Source organism: Bombina bombina, chromosome 2 (assembly GCF_027579735.1).
Source record: "Bombina bombina isolate aBomBom1 chromosome 2, aBomBom1.pri, whole genome shotgun sequence".
Taxonomy (NCBI): domain Eukaryota; kingdom Metazoa; phylum Chordata; class Amphibia; order Anura; family Bombinatoridae; genus Bombina; species Bombina bombina.
The window spans coordinates 1014121569-1014140799 of record NC_069500.1 but is presented as its reverse complement, the minus strand read 5'-3'; the positions used below and the strand labels follow the sequence as shown (position 1 = coordinate 1014140799).

Genomic DNA, 19231 nt, shown 5'->3' with positions numbered 1-19231 from the left:
TGACACAAACATGACATGTACTAATAAACTATATGTTGCCTTTTGCATTAGAAGGTTCTTTAAAGGGACAGTCAACAAAAAAATTGTTTTTTTTTTTTAAAAGATAGATAACGCCTTTACTACCCATTCACAGCTTTGTACAACCAACATTGTTTTATTAATATACTTTATAACCTTAAATATAACCTTTAAACCTCTAAACGTTTGCCTGTTTCTAAGCCACTAAAGACAGCCTCTTATCACATGCTTTTTTATTAGCTTTTCTTAACAGGGGACTGCTTAGTTCATGTGAGCTATATAGATAACATTACGCTGATGCCCATGGGTTGTGGCAGACACTGCACTAATTGGCTTAAATGCAAGTCAATAGATAATAAATAAAAAGTCATGTGATCAGGGGGCTGTCAGACGATATTAGATACAAGGTAATCACAGATGTAAAACGTGTATTAATATAACCATGTTTTCGTAGCAAAACTGGGGAATGGGTAATAAAGGGATTATCTATTTTTTAAAACAATAACAATTTTTGAGTTGACTGTCCCTTTAATATATGATTATTGCATCAAAAAAGATGGAATACAAAGTCAACAAGTCCTGTCTCTATATTGTGGTATAAGGTTTGGGGTTGTTAAAACAATTGTGGTGACGGTCTGTTTCTACAGAACCCTCAAGTACTGCCACTGGTGGGAATTTTTTACTACAGTTTCCACTAACAAATTCCACTCACAAATTCTCGTTTTGCAATATAGAAAACCCTAGTGTCTGGCCGGACATCTAGAAGAGCTGCCTTATGGGACACACGCTATAGAATATTGCACTTCTTTACTACTAGAAGACTGTGAGCTGCTAAGAGATCTCTTGCCATTTTGGATTTGCTTTTTTTTATCTTATTTGATTTGATTTTACTTTATTTTATTTTATCAGGATTGTTTTTTACACATTTACTTTTTCTTAATAGATTCTAATCCTTATTTACGGTAAGTTTGGATAGGCTGTTATTGTTATTTCCTATTCTCATATATTGACTAATTTCCACTAACCAAACTGTAACACAATTAGTGACTATAGTGTAATGTGGACAGGGCCGGACTGAGAGTAAAATGCAGCCCTGGAAAAATATTAAGACTAGCCCTATTTTCCGTTGAGTAGGTAAAATGCCCATGCCCCATTTTTCTCAAAGGGGATTACTGGGATACTCCTTCCCTATAATTACATTTTATTACTTTGTATTAAATAAAAATGGCAGATTGATGTTATAAAGGCACCCTAGAACCCAATTGCATCCATTAATCCCCCTTTAAATTGTAGCTTTCCAGCCCCAACTGCTGCAGCCCACCAGGAAATCTCCTGGTATCCTGGTAGGCCAATCCGACCCTGAATGTGGAGTTAGAATACAAAATGAGAAAGTTGATTGGTCATGCATAAAAAGAAAGAGGAAGAGACAGAAAAAAAAGAAGACAAGAATCTTCAGATTTTAATGATGGTGTGAAAAGTATACAGCAAATCAAGTGAAAATCCCAATGTGCAGGAAAAAAAAACAGCTTGGTACCTGGCTCTTATACAAGGATGTTGCCAGCCTGGAACACATTTGCCAAGCCCTGGCCTACAATTATTTTTTTACTGTTCCCAACATGTAAAATTGCAGTTATGCCCTTTGATTTTTCAAACAATAAAAGTACTGTTATACCAATAAAGGCACATACAGGCATACAAGTTTATTTTGCAGAGATATGAAAGAAGAGCACAATCATATTAGTTATATGTTACATGTAATGTATTGTATGAAAAAAATGCCTTCTTAGTGCAGAACTACTTTTGGTAAGCAATTGTACAAAATAAGCTGCTGCAAGCTTTCAGTACAACTCTGAACAACAAGCCTGACCAGGACTCTTCTGCCTCTGGTAAATATCAAACTCTAAAAGGGTAAGGCTCTTACAGCCTCTGTACTGCTGATTACGCAGGAGCTGCACATTGTGTATGCAGACGCTAGCAAAAATGTATTGTAAGATGTGTACATGTTCATTTTGTTTGCATTTACTCTTTAGGCTATGGGCAACATCCCTGTGACCAGAGCTGTCAGGTTTGCAGTGCTTTGAATGATAAGTAAACAAGTAAAATATAGCTAAAGATACAGATTAAATGATGGATAGTTTTAGAGTAAAGTTGTATGGAAAAAGTAAATGCAGCAAATATGTCCAAGTAATAAACAAATATATGCTATGTAGGCCTCAGGCCTTTCTGTGAGCAATATATGGCTTTTCGGTAAATAAAAAATGTTCATTATAAGTGAGACATTCTAAAATCTAAGGTGTTTTATATATGGTGATATAAACACATTTTCATAGTGAAGTGGCTCCAAAGATGAAGGATATATTGACTGCTCCAAAGTATATGTCATGACAATGTTTTTCTCTTCCATTCAAACTAATCTTCCCAAGCAATACAGCTACATTAAAACATCTTAAGTTTGTTTTTCAGTAAGGACAGGCTTCAAATAAGTGCCCCCACTCCGCCCACTCTAGTCAAATATTCAGCATACTCTGATTTAGAGGCCATCTTTATATTAATGGTCTATTAATTGCTTGTTTTGACAAAATGGGTTATGTGGTTGAGCAAACTATTTGCATTCTTACAAAATATGTCTAGCTCTACACCCTACTCTAGGCAATCTAAAAATTATAATTTATTTCTTCAATTATAACATTCAATTAAAGTAACAAAAATATATAATCAAAAATAAAAAAATATTTTCTTCATCTAAGATTGTACTAATGAAAATTACTTTTCTGAGCTACCTGTTATCATACCACTTTCATTTAACACATCGCATAGTTAACAAAGTCACATGGAAACAAATGCCAATATATTTGTGAGACTAATTCACCTTTAATTAGCATTCATTTTCAGTAACAACTGAATAATCTTTAGCAACAGTTTAAACTCCCTTTACCATAAATCTTTGTCATAATTGAAGCGCTCTGGAGACTTTTCTAGGCTTTTATGGGATATTTACTTTAGAGTCAAATTAAGTTCAGATCCAATGCTCTGAAAAGTGAGCATTGACTCCTGACTTGACTTAAAACTTAAATAAAAGAGTGCTACAGAGGTATACAGTCTCAAATCTATCTATCAATCAACTGATCGATCAATAGATTTGTTTACTAGTTATAACATTTAGATGAATGAAGCCTTCATGAAGATTGATACTTTTGTAATGAAACACAGACAGTGATAAACTAAATAAATTCTGTTCTGCAAAATGAAGTTAAAAGTGCAGAAGAGTCAAGTACATAGTTAGACATTTTTAGTGCATGAGGTCTCTTTTAAGCTTTGATTGCAAAGAATATACATTATTTAAAGTTTCTTTTTTTTACTAACCCTTCCTACAACATTCTGTACATATTTTAAGATTTTCTCAAATAACTTCACTGAACTAGTAAATAAATTAAAATAGATCAAATGACAAACTCACATCAACCAAAATAAATTATCTAACAATCTACAAGCCAATTGATCCACTTCCATATCTACTGACTCCAGTTCTGACATAATATTACCAGGTAGACACCTGACAATGAACGGTCAGAGCTGCAGTCAATGATGTTTGGAGACAGAAATAAAATACAATAATGGTGAACTAAAAAAGAAAAATATAAAGATTATGGCGTAGTAGCTTCAAATACAGTGAATAAGATCACTGACATTACTTTTTTTAAAGCAAATTAATATACAGCCCTGCTTACTTAATACAAATGTGAAGTATACATAGTGTAAGGCTTAAATTTGGAATACCTAGGTACACATAATTTGCCTTTAGCAATGGTAAATAATTTAGACCCAGATTTAATGGTGATCCAATATTATGTACTAAGTAAAACCAGGACTTGGCATATTTGGTATGCTTCATTACCACTGCAAACTATTTATTGCTCTAAAAGTGGAAACAAAGTTCCAAATTCAAAATTACTCTTCAGCAATTTCTGGTTTCCACACCTGAGCTGCAACACCAACTTTCTTTGCAGAAAATTTCGGCCTTGGCGGAGCAATCAATGTGGCTACTGGCGATTCCTGTCTAGGATACATGGGATATCCTAGTGGGGAAGAAGACTCATTTGGGGTAAAGACACTGGACTGGAACGAAGGTTGTGAGCTGTAGAGTGGTTGAGTGGGAGCAATTTCTGTCTGGAAGTTTGTATTAGATGGAGCATTAATTGGTTTTGTGAACTGAGCTTGTTTTTCGGCTGGAAAAGTGTTTGCCCTTGCACTTGGTTTGGTTGCTACTGCATCTGTTGGTGCATCAGATGGTGACTGAAAAGTGAATAAGGAAGCATTAAGTTGATATGGCTGATGTTTCATCACCTCAAGTGAACTTAAAGCTTTGGTAGGCTTTTTCTTGATATTTTTGGCAGCTGATTTTCCAGCAGGAGAGGTAGACTTATTAGCTGCTAGAGGGTAAAGTGGAGAATGAATAGGATTATATGCCAAAGGAGGAGGGGCTCTCACGTTTGAAGAATATTTCCAGGATGTTGGCAAGGATGGAGTTGGAGAAGTAGGACGAGCTGCATGAGCTTGCACAGTGTCAGAATCTACCACAAATTTTTCCATTCGGGATTGTCTCTTGGCAAACAACTCTGCACCTTTACCTCTTAAAGCTGGCATTTCATAAGCTGGTCCAGCACCTCCTGGAACCCCAGTGCTATTTAGTGGTGTTGTAGGTGGTGTTTTAGGTGTATACACATGATTTGCTCCTGAAGTCTCTGCAGAAGGTCCTTTTTGTGGACCGGATAAATTGAGAGAAGTTGGAGGTTTGTATGAGTAGAAAGCAGGTTGTGCTGAATCTGCATTAACAGAAATATTTTGGTTTGGGTAGACTTGTGCTTGTGGATGAGCAACTGATGGAGGTGACCAAACAGGTGAAGCTGGTGTCATGGTAGAGGGAGATTTAACTGAAGGTTTGGGGGCAACAGGCGGTGGTGTCTTTTGTTTTCCAATTTGTGCTTGCATAAAATTGCATGCTTCTGCTCCTAAACTCAGATAGTCTTCTTCAGGTCCAGATTCATTGCCAGCTCCTGTTCCACGTTTACCTTCTCTATTCTGTACCAGAGACAAAAGTTCTGGGTTGGGACTAACCTTTGGTTGTTCTTTAAAGGTGAACATTGGTTTTGATGTGCTTCTTCTTGTTGTTCCCTGCAATATTCCTGTTCGGTGTGCTGGAACTGCAATTCTTTCATCTCTAGAAGCTATCTGTTCATTTGACCAAGATGGTGACCATACAGCTGGTTGAGCTGTGCTTGGGACTGATGCAGATACCTGAAACATTGGTTCAGGAGGTGGAGTAACTGAGGAGTAAGGAGGTGCAGGTGCATCTGAGAAAGGACTAGATACATTTATACTTGGCGAAAATTGTAGCAAAGCCTGATTTTGTACACCACCAAAGGGTTTAGCCGTTCTATTTAAAGCTGATGACTTTTGGATCTCTGAAGACTGAAATGAAGTGTTTGATTCATGTACTCCAGCTATACCATTTTCAAATCTGTCGTGGCTGTTGCTCACTTCTATATAACTTTTACTCACACAACTCTGAGTTTTAATTGTTTCCCTTTCCTGACTCTGATAAGAAACTGCATTCTTTATGTTCTCTGTCAATGTAATTTTCTCTTCCATACTATGTTTTTTGGCTTCTTCTTGATCTGCTGTTATCTGCTCCATTCTTTGTTTCCTCCTTGCAAACATGAGGACCCCTTTGCCTTTGGTCTCCGGCAGATCATCCATTGTCTCACCACTGTCTAGTTTCTTTTCAACTTCTAAAATCCCAGTGTCCCAATCAAAAGTCACAACTTGTTCTTCGTTGTTAGGGTCTGAGAGAAAATCGTCATCTAGATCTGATTCACTTCCTCCAAAGAAGGTGACCTGATAAGTGTTTTCTTTATCTGCGTCGTCCTCGTTTTCCTCCTCTTCGTCCTCCTGCCGCTCAAGCTCACCTGTGCCGTAGCTAATTAATGTGTACTTTCTTGACCTTTGACGACGTTTCTTAAACATTAACACCCCCTTGGACTTGGGGTTTGGAGCAGCAGTCAGCAGAAGGGCAATGCTTTTACATTTGGACTTGGCTTCTTTCACTTGCTTCTCTGATAGGCTCTCGCTCCGTCTAAGCCCTAAAGGAAGGGTTAAAAGGACAGTACAGTTAATACATTGATATAAACTACATGGACTGAATTAATTTCAGTCATCTACACTAGAATAGGTTTGTTAAATAAGGTTTGATAGTTTCAAGTTTTATAGCAGCAAAAGTATAGGTATAAATAAAAGCACATATGCAAATGAACCTAGAATTTCTAAGAAATTTATGATGCAATTAAAATTGCATTATTTTTTAAGCATATAAATAAAAAAACAATTGAAACTTCTTTTTCTCTTCTTTTGAAAGTGCTTAAGGCAAAGCCCCCTCTGGTGCTTTCCACTGCCTTCCAAATTCACACTCCTACTTAAAGGTACATTAAACCCAACATTTTTCTTTCATAATTTAGACAGAGAAAACAATTTTAAACAACATTCCAATTTACTTTTATTATCTAATTTGCTTCATTCTTTAGATATCCTTAGTTAAAGAAATTGCTATGCACACGGTTGAGCCAATCATATGAGGCATCTATGTGCAGCCACCAATCAGAAGCTACTGAGTCTATCTGGATATGCTTTTCAGGAAAGAATATCAAGAGAATGATGCAAATTAGATAATAGAAGTAAATTAGAAAGTTGTTTAAAATGGTATTCTCTATCTGAATCATGAAAGAAAAAAATTGGGTTTAATGTCCCTTTAATGCACTGGCCAGCTGCCAACCCAGAGTGGACACACGTATTTGAAGGGCAGTGTAGAGTCTTCAGAATGTTTTATTCCTAAATCTTAAAGGGATACTAAACCCAATTTTTTTTTTATGATTCAGATAGAGCATGCAATTTTAAAAACTTTTTAATTTACTCTTATTCTTCGTTCTCTTGGTATCTTTATTTGAAAAGCAGGAATAAAATATTAGGAGCAGCTCAGCCAGCCCATTTTGGTTCAGGACCTGGGTAGCACTTGCTGATTGGTGCCTACATTTAGCCACCAATCAGCAAGTACTACCCAAGTGCTGAACCAAAAATTGTCCGGCTCCTAAGATAACATTAATGCTTTTTCAAATCAAGATACCAAGAGAACGAAGAAAAATTAATAATAGGAGTAACTTTAAAAGTTGCTTAAAATTGCATGCTCTATCTGAATCATGAAAAAAAAATTGGGTTTAATGTAAACTTAACTGTAACAAAGTTTCTTGAGAAATGTAATGGTCTTTTAATAGTTCCTAACATCTTATTAACAAGATGTGCAAAAAACTTGATTTTCTCTCTCTGTGTTAAAGTTCAGTCTACATAAAGTAAATACTAATACTACAGACTAAATGGGCAAGACATAATTCACCTAGAAGATGTAATTTTAAAACACGTTCCAGATTACTTCTATTATCTAATTTGTTTCGTCCCTTTAACTGATTTACTTTAGATTTATGCAAAATGTGATAAAAGTAAAACAACTTTCTTGATTTGTGATTCATAAAACAAAACAATAAAAAAAATTCTAGTATTACTTATATTACCAGTTTTATTTATGTCTCTTTGTATTGTTTCTTGAAACTTAGCCCCTTTTTCATGGCCTTATAATAAAGTAGACTCAGGAGCACTATATGTATAACATTGTTACAAACATTGTTGCTGTTGCCATATAGTGGTCAAGACACATGCTTGCTCCTGAGCATACCTAGGTGTGCTCTCATGGAAAGTAGCTAAGTTTAAAGAAAAAATACCAAGAAAAAAAAGTAAATGTGATATTACAATTAAATGTAAACTGTTTTTTAAAAAATATCATAACCTCTGAATGATGAAAGTTTAACTATGACTTATCCTTTAAGGCTGTAAAAGTCTATTAACTTTTTATTTATTACATGAACATTAGAAGATGTTTATCTATTAACAATTAAAGGGACACTCAATCAAAATTAAACTTTGATTATTCAGATAGAGCATGCTATTTTAAACAACTTTCCAAATTACTTCATTTAACAAAATGTACACAGTCTTTTTATATTTAAACTTTTTGAGTCACCAGCTCCTACTGAGCATGTGCAAGAATAAGTGTGTATGCATTTGTGAATGGCTGCTGGCTGTCACATGGTACGTGTATGCATTTGTGATTGGCTGATGGCTGTCACATGGTACAGGGGGAGTAGAAAAATACATAACTTTTAAAATTGTCAAAAAAAAATCTACTACTCATTTGAAGTTCAGACTAAGTGCTATTGCATTGTCTTATTATCTTGCATTTGTTGATTATGCAAATCTACTGTGTTGACTGGTCATTTAACGCAGATCAGACAAGATGTAGCACTACTAAAAACAGAAACTAAGCAGTTTATAGCAAGAATAATAGAGGCTGAAAATAGGATTTCAGAAATAGAGGATATACAGGTCATGCAAGAACAGAATTAACAAACACACAGCGAGCAAATCTTAGACATGCAGAGGAAGATTGAGGAACTAGAAGATAAGTCCCGTAGGAATAACCTTAGGGTGATAGGGGTACCTGAGATTATTGCTTTTCAAGATTTAATGAATTTTGCTTCTATTATTTTACCACAGGCTTTAGGAATAAATAGATATACCAATAGAAAGAGCACATAGAACAGGGTATTTAAAACCTTCTTCAGAAAATTAAATACATAGGAGACCGATTATGATAAAATTCTTGAATTTTCAAGATAAGGTAGCCATACTTAGAGTTTACAGAGGGGTTAATAACTTGGAAATAGCACAAAATAAAGTGTTGCTCTTTCAGGATTACTCGGCCCAGATTATGGGCTAGATTTATTAAAGCTGAAGCAGACAGGGGCGCGTGTCCGCCTCAGCTCCCCTGTGGCGGGGCGAAATTACCTGCAGGTATTCGCCATTGCACACGAGCGCAATTTTGCGCTCGCGTGCAATCCCGTCCTCTGCCCGCGCACAGCCAATCAAGCGCGGGCAGGAGCTGTCAATCTCCTCGGTCTGACTAGACCGAGGAGATTGAATTTCGCCACCTTAGAGGTGGCGAAGAGGATAGGGAAGCGGTGGTCTGGTGACCGCTGCTTGATAAATTACGGCGAGCAAGTTCTTGAGAGAACTTGCAGCCGTAGGGCTTTCATAAATCTAGCCCTATGACTAAAAGAAAAGAAATGACCCCTCACTGTACAAAACTGATAAATGCAGGCTTTTTAGCAAGAATGATCTACCCAGGTAACATAAAAATTATATCAGACGACAAAATAAGTTTACTCAGATCAGGTCAGGAAGTGCTAGAATTTCTACAAAAAAATGGCGATGGAAACTGTAACTAATTGGTTTTATAAAATAAACTTTTATCTTTTGTTCCTTTGTCCTTTTGTCTTTCCCTTTTTTTTTTTCTTCTCTCCCTCTCCCCTCTCTATTGAAACATAAGTGATAATTAAATAGATATGGCTAATGTTAAAATAGTATCATGGAATGTGGGAGGTATAACAAGCCCGATAAAGCGGAAGCGTATCTTAACTGACATCAAAAAGAATAAGGCAGATATAGCTCTAATTCAAGAGACACACCTTTCCAAATCTGAAAATGAAAAGTTGAAAGTAAATTGGATACAAGAAGTAATAGCTACACCTTGCACATCTAGGAAAAGGGGAGTGGCAATATTGTTTCACCGTAATCTGGAATATCAAATTTTATATAAAGTTATAGATCCTAAAGAAATATATATTATAATCAAAATATTAATTAGAGATAGAACTTTTGTAATATGCAATGTATATGGGCCCAATAAGGCTGACCCAACCTTCTGGTTAGACTTAAGGAATAAACTTTATGAATTTATGGATGTCAATATAATAATAGCAGGTGATTATAATATGGTATTTAACAACTTAGATTGAGAACCGCTAATATGGATAGAGGAAATAAGACAACAAGTAAACCACTTAAGAAGATCTGTAAAGATCTAAAATTAACCGATGTCTGGTGACTTTATAACCCCAACATAAGAGCATTTACTTGCGAATCGAAGAAATATAATTCATTTTCTAGAATTGACTTTTTCCTAGTCTCAGGAGCAGTGCTCGGATTAAGCCCGGAAGCTGAGATTGGCAATTTCACATTATCAGACCACGCCATAATTTCGCTTAAAGTATATTGGGGGAAAGATCAAATGATATAACTAGAAGTTATAACTTTCCTAGATATCTTGTGTATAACTTTAAATTTAAGAACTGGCTGATCCACCAATGGCATATATATAAGCAAGATAACCTATCATATATAAACAAAGAGGAAACTTTTTGAGAATCTGCCAAAGTGGTGTTAAGGGGGGACATTAGAAGATATTATATGAAGCATAGGAAAGAGGCAAACAGGAAAGAATTTGAATGCTCAAGTTATTTAAAAAATAGGTATAATACGTATATTAGCGCTCCTAACAAAGAGAACTGGGACAGATATATCAAAGCAAGAGCAAAATGGGAAATAGTAACGGAACAGAAAAATACCATAAAAGATCTTAGATATAGAGCAATATTTCACAGATTTGGGGATAAAATTGGTAAGTTGTTAGCAAATGTGTCAAGATAAAGGAGAAGCAAAACCTTATTAAAAGGATTAAAGTGGGTGACAAAAATATAATAGAACCTGCCAAGATAAGAGATTAATTTTTTAAATTCTTTAAAAATCTATATTCCCCACAGGAATAAATACAACAAATAAATCTATATTCTGGCAGGATATTTCTCTCCCTCATATAAACGCAGAAAGCTTACAATTCTTAAATACCCCAATCTCTCTTACGGAGGTACAATATATGCCATAGATAATATAAAACTTAATAAGGCGGCAGGACCTGATTTATTACCGGGTGAATTTTATAAAATATTGAAGGATCAGATTGCTCCCACTCTGATGAATCTCTTCAACAGCTATTTTATTAAAGGAAAAGTTCCATCAAGGTATTTTGCAGAGACATTAATAACACTAATACATAAGAAAGGGAAACATCCCGAAACTATGAATTCTTACAGACCCATCTCACTACTGAATGCCGATTATAAAATATTTACAAGCATTCGGTTGTAGATCAAACCGGATTTATGCCCAATCGTAATCCATCAGCTAATTTACGGAAAGTTTTTCTATTATTAGATGAATGTGCAAATTTACCCAAAAATGAGAGAGAGAGAGAAAAGGTCACTACAAAATTCGGCTATACTATCAATCGATGCTCAAAAAGCATTCGATTCTATACTATGGGATCATCTTTTTGTTACTCTAGAACGCTTTGGGATTAAGAACCAATTTGTAGAATGTGTTAAAGCTACGTATAATAAAGCATCATCTGCTCTATTAATTAATGGTATGCAGACAAATAGTTTTGAATTAGCAAAAGGAACACGACAAGGCTGTCCAATTTCGCCTCTTCTTTTTAACCTGGCAATTGAGCCCCTAGCGATTAAGCTTAGAGACATGCTGGAGGGAATGTGTTTAAGGAATCAGAAATTTAAACTATTATTATATTCTGATGATTTGCTTTTATTTATTAAAGACGTCAGATCCGAAGTCCCTAAGGTATTAGATTTAGTACAGATATTCAGCTCCATCTCTGGCTATCAGATCAATGCAGTAAAATCTGAATTATTTTGGATCCTGCAAGGTATTAAATATGATATACTGACTCCATTTAAAGAAATAAATACCCAATTTACGTATCTGGGTATAAATATATGTAGTGACCCGAAACTTTGGTATAAAATCAACTATACTCCTATAATCAGTAAAGTAAAACAAGATCTAGAAAGCTGGGCACGACTTCCGTTATCCCTTACTGCCAAAATGAATTTAATCAAGATGATACTAATTCCTAAATTTTTATATCTTATGCATAACATACCTGTTCTGATGCCCAAAAAGGATATTGAAGAGGTCCATAAAAATTTTAGATGGTTTATATGGGGAAAAGGATGTAGGAAAATAGCAATTAATAAGTTAATGCAGGCTAAGTATATGGGAGGGCTTGCACTCCCCTCGCTTGAGAAATATAATAATATCTGTCTTGGGAAAGTGGCATTAGATTGGTTTACTCAGTATAATTATATTGCATGAGGAACATATAGGAACATATTGTATTTCCATATTCTCTACTAGCACTTCTACACTGTCATCCAAGGAACTTACCAGTTAAAGCAAAAAAACACATGACTATATATGTTATTATTAAAGCTTGGTATCGTATATGCAATTGGTTAAAAGTAGATCACTCATTTTCTAACCTATTACCGATCGCCGGGAACACTTTCTTTATAGATGGAATTAATAATAAAATATTTAAAATATTGGCCAATAAAGGTTTAAAATATATCTTTCAATTAAAAGGTCCAGGAGGATCAAATATTCTTGCATTTGCAGAGGTTAAGCAACAATTTGATCTATCTAACTCAGATTTTTATGTGTATTTACAAATACGACATTGGTATAACTCAATAATTAGGGGACCAAACCATATATGGATAAACTCTGGTATACAATCGGGCATAATTTTATAGTCAGCCGGTATCCATTCCTTAAAATATTGGCTCAAACTGACACTAGAGCAGTCAGAAGAGGAGAATCTTCAAAGGATAGTTCTTTCTTGGTTACCAGAGTTACAAGATCTAAAGAAGGAAGATGTCATTAGAAGTATTCAGAAATTAGAAAACGCCACATTGGCAGCGAGCTGGCGAGAAAGTCACTTTAAATTAGTAAATAGGAACTATGTCTCACCCACCACTTTAAATAAATGGTTCCCCAATTCAGATCACTGCTGTGCTCGATGTGCAAATGCTAGTGCCGACATAATCCATATGTTTTGGACATGCCCCAAAATTCAACAATTTTGGGGCAGGATTAGCTATTGGTTAAGTAAAATATCACAGGTCCCATTCAAAATAGAAAAAAAACATATCTTCTTTTTGGTCGACTCTGATACTCGTAGGCAATTAAATGTACGGTTTATTAACTGTACGATTTTAGGTGGTCTCTACTTGATTCTTAAAAATTGGAAAGATAAAAAGCCCCCCTCAATACACAATTTAATACATTTTAAGATGAAACAAGCTGTAATGGAACAATTTGACTGTACCATAGGATCTGAGCAGCGTATAAAGAAATATTGTAACAAATGGTATAGTTTTATTAAGACATATGATAAAAATACGAAAGAATGAATAGATAGGAGCGCCAAAAAATAGGCAGGGTCTTAAGTGATTGATAATTGTAGTTCTGATGCTAGACCCTAGGTTGGGATAGCATATATTGGATGTTTAGAAAAAGTCCCTATATGAAATCATGTGTCATAAGGATAGACTTAGAAATTGGGTATGATGTGTTTAACAAAGAATATCTATTACAATTTGCACAAAATATCATATAATTAAAAGCAATTAGGTACAATTCACAGAATATTATATAGTTAAAAGACAATTAAGTACATGGATCCATGTGGATAAAATCCTATTTCATATAAATGTGTCCTAAAATGATCTAAAAACAAATATGGCTGTCTGAATGTTAAAATATTTGTGAGTCTCACATATACAGTATGGTGGTGAGGTCGTACTGGTGAGTGACCTCTCTAATATAATAGACACAAAAATTGTGTGAAAAAAGTACAAGAATACCAATATAAAAAAATTGAATGAGAAAAAGGGGATTGGTATAATGGACAAAGAAGTAAACGTTGTGATCAAAAGATATTTAAAAACAGTCTCCAAAGATGAGATCTACAAAAGCAGTTATAGTGAGCATGTGAATAAATACAAATAAAGATGTGATCCACAAAAACATATATGTGTATATCAAAACAAGTCGCAAAAAGCTATTTTATAAAAATATTGAAAAAATGCTGAAAAAAAAAAAAAAAAAAACTTTTGTGAACAGGTGTGTACTCAAACTAGTTGGTGTGATTATAAAGTCATTGTTGGAGGTGTGAAAGTTCCTGGAATTCAGTCCATTTGGTATAATGATCCTTTGAAGATCCTTTGTTTGTAATCCTAAAAAGCGTTAGAAGTCCTAAAAAATGTTTGAAGATCAAAGTGTAAAAATATAAAAATTGTGTAAAAGTGTGATCGATGTGTAGAAAAAATAAAATAGTAAAAAATGGTGGAAAAAAATAAGGATACTCTGGAAATTCTTCAAGACCTATAAATAGAAAATACTAACATAGTGTAATACTGTTTAGGTATTTTAGAATTAGTAGGAATAAAACTCACCATATATCTGTCTGGTGAGTTATATGGTGAGTTTTATTCCTACTAATTCTAAAATACCTAAACAGTATTACACTATGTTAGTATTTTCTATTTATAGGTCTTGAGGAATTTCCAGAGTATCCTTATTTTTTTCCACCATTTTTTACTATTTTATTTTTTCTACACATCGATCACACTTTTACACAATTTTTATATTTTTACACTTTGATCTTCAAACATTTTTTAGGACTTCTAACGCTTTTTAGGATTACAAACAAAGGATCTTCAAAGGATCATTATAGAAAATGGACTGAATTCCAGGAACTTTCACACCTCCAACAATGACTTTATAATCACACCAACTAGTTTGAGTACACACCTGTTGTTCACAAAAGTTTTTTTTTTTTTCAGCATTTTTTCAATATTTTTATAAAATAGCTTTTTGCGACTTGTTTTGATATACACATATATGTTTTTGTGGATCACATCCTTATTTGTATTTATTCACATGCTCACTATAACTGCTTTTGTAGATCTCATCTTTGGAGACTGTTTTTAAATATCTTTTGATCACAACGTTTACTTCTTTGTCCATTATACCAATCCCCTTTTTCTCATTCAATTTTTTTATATTGGTATTCTTGTACTTTTTTCACACAATTTTTGTGTCTATTATATTAGAGAGGTCACTCACCAGTACAACCTCACCACCATACTGTATATGTGAGACTCACAAATATTTTAACATTCAGACAGCCATATTTGTTTTTAGATCATTTTAGGACACATTTATATGAAATAGGATTTTATCCACATGGATCCATGTACTTAATTGTCTTTTAACTATATAATATTCTGTGAATTGTACCTAATTGCTTTTAATTATCCGATATTTTGTGCAAATTGTAATAAATATTCTTTGTTAAACACATCATACCCAATTTCTAAGTCTATCCTTATGACACATGATTTCATATAGGGACTTTTTCTAAACATCCAATATATGCTATCCCAACCTAGGGTCTAGCATCAGAACTACAATTATCAATCACTTAAGACCCTGCCTATTTTTTGGCGCTCCTATCTATTCATTCTTTCATATTCTATTAACTTAGTGGGTACTTGGGGGACCCACTGTAGACAGGGGCAAGAGGTCACCAAACGCAGCGCTGTAAGATACCAATATTTCTAATATGATAAAAATACCCAAGATCAGTTTTTAGCTCCATTACTTACCTGTAATTATGTGGATCATCTAATGCAGAGGATTTAGAAATGTAATATTATTAAACTTGTTGAGGGGAGGGAGAGAGATGTTCATATTTATGTTTAGGATTAGTTCGCTGGGCATGGTGGTGCATGCCTATAATCCAAGCTATATGGGAGGCTGAGGCCTCTTTTTTCCCCTTCCCTTTCTTTTGTGTACTTTTGCAATTGCAACTACGCCAAATTATAATTTTTAGTGTGGTACTACAGGGAGTGCAGAATTATTAGGCAAATGAGTATTTTGACCACATCATCCTCTTTATGCATGTTGTCTTACTCCAAGCTATATAGGCTCGAAAGCCTACTACCAATTAAGCATATTAGGTGATGTGCATCTCTGTAATGAGAAGGGGTGTGGTCTAATGACATCAACACCCTATATCAGGTGTGCATAATTATTAGGCAACTTCCTTTCCTTTGGCAAAATGGGTCAAAAGAAGGACTTGACAGGCTCAGAAAAGTCAAAAATAGTGAGATATCTTGCAGAGGGATGCAGCACTCTTAAAATTGCAAAGCTTCTGAAGCGTGATCATCGAACAATCAAGCGTTTCATTCAAAATAGTCATCAGGGTCGCAAGAAGCGTGTGGAAAAACCAAGGCGCAAAATAACTGCCCATGAACTGAGAAAAGTCAAGCGTGCAGCTGCCAAGATGCCACTTGCCACCAGTTTGGCCATATTTCAGAGCTGCAACATCACTGGAGTGCCCAAAACTCAAGGTGTGCAATACTCAGAGACATGGCCAAGGTAAGAAAGGCTGAAAGACGACCACCACTGAACAAGACACACAAGCTGAAACGTCAAGACTGGGCCAAGAAATATCTCAAGACTGATTTTTCTAAGGTTTTATGGACTGATGAAATGAGAGTGAGTCTTGATGGGCCAGATAGATGGGCCCGTGGCTGGATTGGTAAAGGGCAGAGAGCTCCAGTCCGACTCAGACGCCAGCAAGGTGGAGGTGGAGTACTGGTTTGGGCTGGTATCATCAAAGATGAGCTTGTGGGGCCTTTTCGGGTTGAGGATGGAGTCAAGCTCAACTCCCAGTCCTACTGCCAGTTTCTGGAAGACACCTTCTTCAAGCAGTGGTAGAGGAAGAAGTCTGCATCCTTCAAGAAAAACATGATTTTCATGCAGGACAATGCTCCATCACACGCGTCCAAGTACTCCACAGCGTGGCTGGCAAGAAAGGGTATAAAAGAAGAAAATCTAATGACATGGCCTCCTTGTTCACCTGATCTGAACCCCATTGAGAACCTGTGGTCCATCATCAAATGTGAGATTTACAAGGAGGGAAAACAGTACACCTCTCTGAACAGTGTCTGGGAGGCTGTGGTTGCTGCTGCACGCAATGTTGATGGTGAACAAATCAAAACACTGACAGAATCCATGGATGGCAGGCTTTTGAGTGTCCTTGCAAAGAAAGGTGGCTATATTGGTCACTGATTTGTTTTTGAATGTCAGAAATGTATATTTGTGAATGTTGAGATGTTATATTGGTTTCACTGGTAAAAATAAATAATTGAAATGGGTATATATTTGTTTTTTGTTAAGTTGCCTAATAATTATGCACAGTAATAGTCACCTGCACACACAGATATCCCCCTAAAATAGCTATAACTAAAAACAAACTAAAAACTACTTCCAAAACTATTCAGCTTTGATATTAATGAGTTTTTTGGGTTCATTGAGAACATGGTTGTTGTTCAATAATAAAATTAATCCTCAAAAATACAACTTGCCTAATAATTCTGCACTCCCTGTAGTTACAGCCTTGTATGAGGACTTTTTCTTGGATTAGGAAGATAAATCCTAATCGAATACAGGTTAAATTTGAAAGAGAGTTAGATTAGAGATATAGATAAATTGGATCAAAATTTGGAGATCGTCTTCTTGATGTCGTGAGGTGCATATGGAATTATTATATTTAATTTATATGATGAAGTTTGGATTATTACTTAGCTATATCATTTAGAATATAAATATGATGTGAGAAGGCAAGTGGAAGAGTTGTACATAACTTGTAAGCATAAGGACATATTATTAGTTGGAAATATGATGAAAATATGAGGATTCTTGCATACAATGATATGAAGTCCTAATCAATGTTAAAACCTGTGGATTCTGTATATATTGTTTTTTTCTTTATTTTTTTGTATAATCTCTAATGCTCTAATAAAAAATGAAATACAAAAAAAAAGCAATATGGTTAATAGTGTAGGTGCTCTAAACCCTTTACATAAAAGACTTTAATGGGGGTACCCAGTCAAATATTGCATATAGTGCCAAGCCAATGTGCTAAGCAGATGGTGTGAAGTACTGAAGTTCTTCTTGTAGTTTAGTGCTATACTATTAATAATAATGGGTTTTCTACAGGTCTTAAAAAGTGCTAAATTTTACAACTGTATTTTGGATTGAGTTTGACTGCAGAGCACACTAAAAAATGTTTGGCTGTGTTAAGATGATGTTATATTTAAAGCGACACTACAGTCATTTATAATTGCTAACTCAATCCATAGTTCATGAAAATGATATTAAAGTCTCAAAATACACTTACAAAAAGTTCTGCATGCTTTACACAAAATGTTAATGATAAAAATGTATCTATTTCACTGGCCACAAACAGGGCCGTCTTTAATATTGACTGGACCCTGGGCAAAAAAATTCTTGCCCCCCCCACCCCATGCAATTTCATTCTCCATCCCAAAAAAACAACTAAATCAATTTATTTTATAATGTTTTTAAAATTATTAGCCAAGCAGTGGATCATCCACTGCTGGGCTAATCATTTAAAAAAAAAAAAGGAAATAAATTGCAATATGTGAAACTGGACATACGCAGTACTTATAAGTAAATAAATATATAAATTCCTCCACTGTGGATTCATTTAATATTCTTTTGAATGTGATTCTGGTGTGAGGTTAGCTGGTTAAAGAGATTTAGGGCAGCCAACAGGAGCAAAGCAAGGTAAAGACTGAGGAGGAAGCATGGAGGTGCAGACAAATATAAGTTTACCGACTGGAACAGCAGAACTACTATGGGAAGCTGTAAAATCTGAGACAGAGAGAAAACAAAAACTATAAAAATAAACCTTACATTAATGTGTGAAGTATCAGCATGACACTATACATCAGCTACAGCAGCACATGTCACTTCTTTGCTAGGAACAAGTTCCCTCTCACCCTGCACTAGACAATGCTGCATGAAGAAGGGGCGTGTGTGTGTACTCACTTATTCTTCCCACTAACACCTTTCTACAAAGCACTGTTCCCGTAACAAACTTCAGTTAGTTGATCTTAGGGCCACAGCAGAAAGAGCAGGGCTAAGGGGATCAGCAGACTGGATGCTATCTGCTCAAGGCTGCATGGATGCAGTGTGAGATGAGTCACACAGCCTCAAGACTGAAGAGAGCAGTGTATGCAGCTGCACAGATGCTCAAATCCTCACATGCCTGCCGCTCCAGCTTTCTGCTGCATGCGCCTACAATTAGCCCTACCCAGAAACAATTTCCACCACCAGAGCAGTTACCTGGTAACAGTTGTAACCCAAGTAGGACCTTATCTGATGCAGTGGGATTGGCTGGATGCCGAGTTAGGGCTTTGCATTCAGTGCTGCACATCTAAAACAGCACATGGCAATAGCTTGGCATGTCACATGCACC

The 19231-nt window shown here is 35.3% G+C and overlaps 1 protein-coding gene across 2 annotated transcripts in view; it reads right to left on the bottom strand.

Moving 5' to 3' along the window:
• Window positions 1-1454: 1454 nt before the first annotated feature.
• The window catches only part of SYNPO2 (synaptopodin 2), a 39920-nt gene continuing 22143 nt past the window's right edge, over window positions 1455-19231 (bottom strand). For both annotated transcript variants that reach the window (XM_053703595.1, XM_053703596.1), the window contains exon 2: window positions 1455-6158. In XM_053703595.1, the coding sequence (XP_053559570.1) occupies window positions 3967-6042 (2076 nt within the window). In that variant the 5' untranslated portion in view covers window positions 6043-6158 and the 3' untranslated portion in view covers window positions 1455-3966. The remainder of the gene's footprint in view (window positions 6159-19231) is intronic.